At 49.6% G+C, this 1521-nt stretch overlaps 1 protein-coding gene across 1 annotated transcript; it reads right to left on the minus strand.

Moving 5' to 3' along the window:
- Nucleotides 1-331: 331 nt before the first annotated feature.
- Nucleotides 332-1279, minus strand: LOC117873121 (olfactory receptor 52M1-like). The gene has a single exon (XM_034762167.1). It carries the CDS (start codon nt 1277-1279, stop codon nt 332-334), a length of 948 nt encoding a protein of 315 aa, XP_034618058.1.
- Nucleotides 1280-1521: the final 242 nt, after the last annotated feature.

Here is a 1521-nt window from a genome sequence, read left to right on the forward strand (position 1 = left end):
TGACAAGGGGAGGGGAAGAGATGAGAGGATCGAGCGACAGGGAGGTCCTGCGGGGAAGAGGCAGGGCAGGGATGGGGCCTTCTTGGAAGGAGTGGCAAAGGTTGGGGCCTTGACGGTCCAGTTAGAAGCAATAAGAAAGGTGGAAAATCAATAGGTTGTACATAGACCGATTCCCCAGTTTGTCACATTGACACAGCACAGTAAATACAGTAAAGTGTTTAATGTCTCTTTGACAGCCCAGTCAGTGATTCAGGGAAGAGGGCCCAGAACTATGTCACCAACGAGCTCTTCACACAGCTCGGTCTGAAAATCTGAGCACCAGGAGGAAACTTTAGGTCCCTTTATGAGTAAATAGCCATAGCAACCTGTCCCGGATCTGTTTGGTCCTCACCCCGTAGATGATGGGGTGTAACATGGGGGGCACCAGAAGGTACACGTTGGCAATGAGAATGAGGAAATACAGGGGCATAGTGTTACCAATCCGGTGCATGAGGGAGGAGAAGAGATCTGGAATGTAAAAGACTAAGATGGCACAGAGGTGGGAGCCGCAGGTCCCAAATGTCTTGAGCCGGGCATCCTTTGTGGGCAGGCTGAAGATGGCCCTGAGGATCTTGATGTAGGACACAGCAATAAAAAATACATCCATACTGGGAACAAAGAATGTCACAGAGAGGCTGTAGTAACTACTGGCACGGAAGTCGGCGCAGGCCAGATTCACCACAGAGATATGCTTGCAGTACGTGTGGGGGATGATGTTGGTCTTGCAATATGGCCACTGACTCGCCAGCAAAGGATATGGCAGTACGAGTAAGCAGCCACGCAGGACCACGGCCAGGCCAATCTTTGTCACCATGCGGTTTGTCAGTATGGTGGAATGTCTCAGGGGATCACAGATGGCCACATAGCGATCAAAAGCCATGGCCACAAAGATCCCTGATTCCATTGCTGCAAAGCAGTTAATGAAGTACAGTTGGGTGAGGCAGGCACTGAAATTGATCTCCCTGGAATTGAACCAGAAGATGCTTAGCATTTTGGGCAGGATGGACGTGGACAGGACCAGGTCGGTGACAGCCAGCATGCAGAGGAAATAGTACATGGGCTCATGGAGGCTCGGCTCCCTCTTCACAATGAACAGGATGGTGAAGTTCCCCAAGATAGCTATGATGTACATGGTGCAGAAGGGGATGGAGATCCAGAGGTGGTCTGCCTCCAGGCCAGGAATGCCCAGCAGGATGAAGGTAGAGGGGTTTGTGAAGTCAGTTGTGTTGAAATCTGACATGGAGTAGGGGAGAAGGTGTCCAATTCTGAGGCAGAACTGTGATTCCTGTATATACTGTATGTTTTCTTGACTTACTGTATGTGCCCAGGCTCTAGGGTTATGGTCACAGTACCAAGGCCTGGATGGAAAGACAATGTTAATATGAGACAGTACACGAACTACTGAACGCTGTTGTCATGGGTGAAGCAGATTGGTGGCTCTTCACACACTTAAAAATGACATTTTTGTTATTCAGAGAAATG

The sequence above is a fragment of the Trachemys scripta genome, chromosome 1 (assembly GCF_013100865.1).
Source record: "Trachemys scripta elegans isolate TJP31775 chromosome 1, CAS_Tse_1.0, whole genome shotgun sequence".
Classification (NCBI taxonomy): domain Eukaryota; kingdom Metazoa; phylum Chordata; order Testudines; family Emydidae; genus Trachemys; species Trachemys scripta.

What these genes read in the sequence shown, in the direction of transcription:
- LOC117873121 (XM_034762167.1), bottom strand. Translation starts at nt 1,279, where the DNA reads ATGTCAGATTTCAACACAACTGACTTCACAAACCCCTCTACCTTCATC.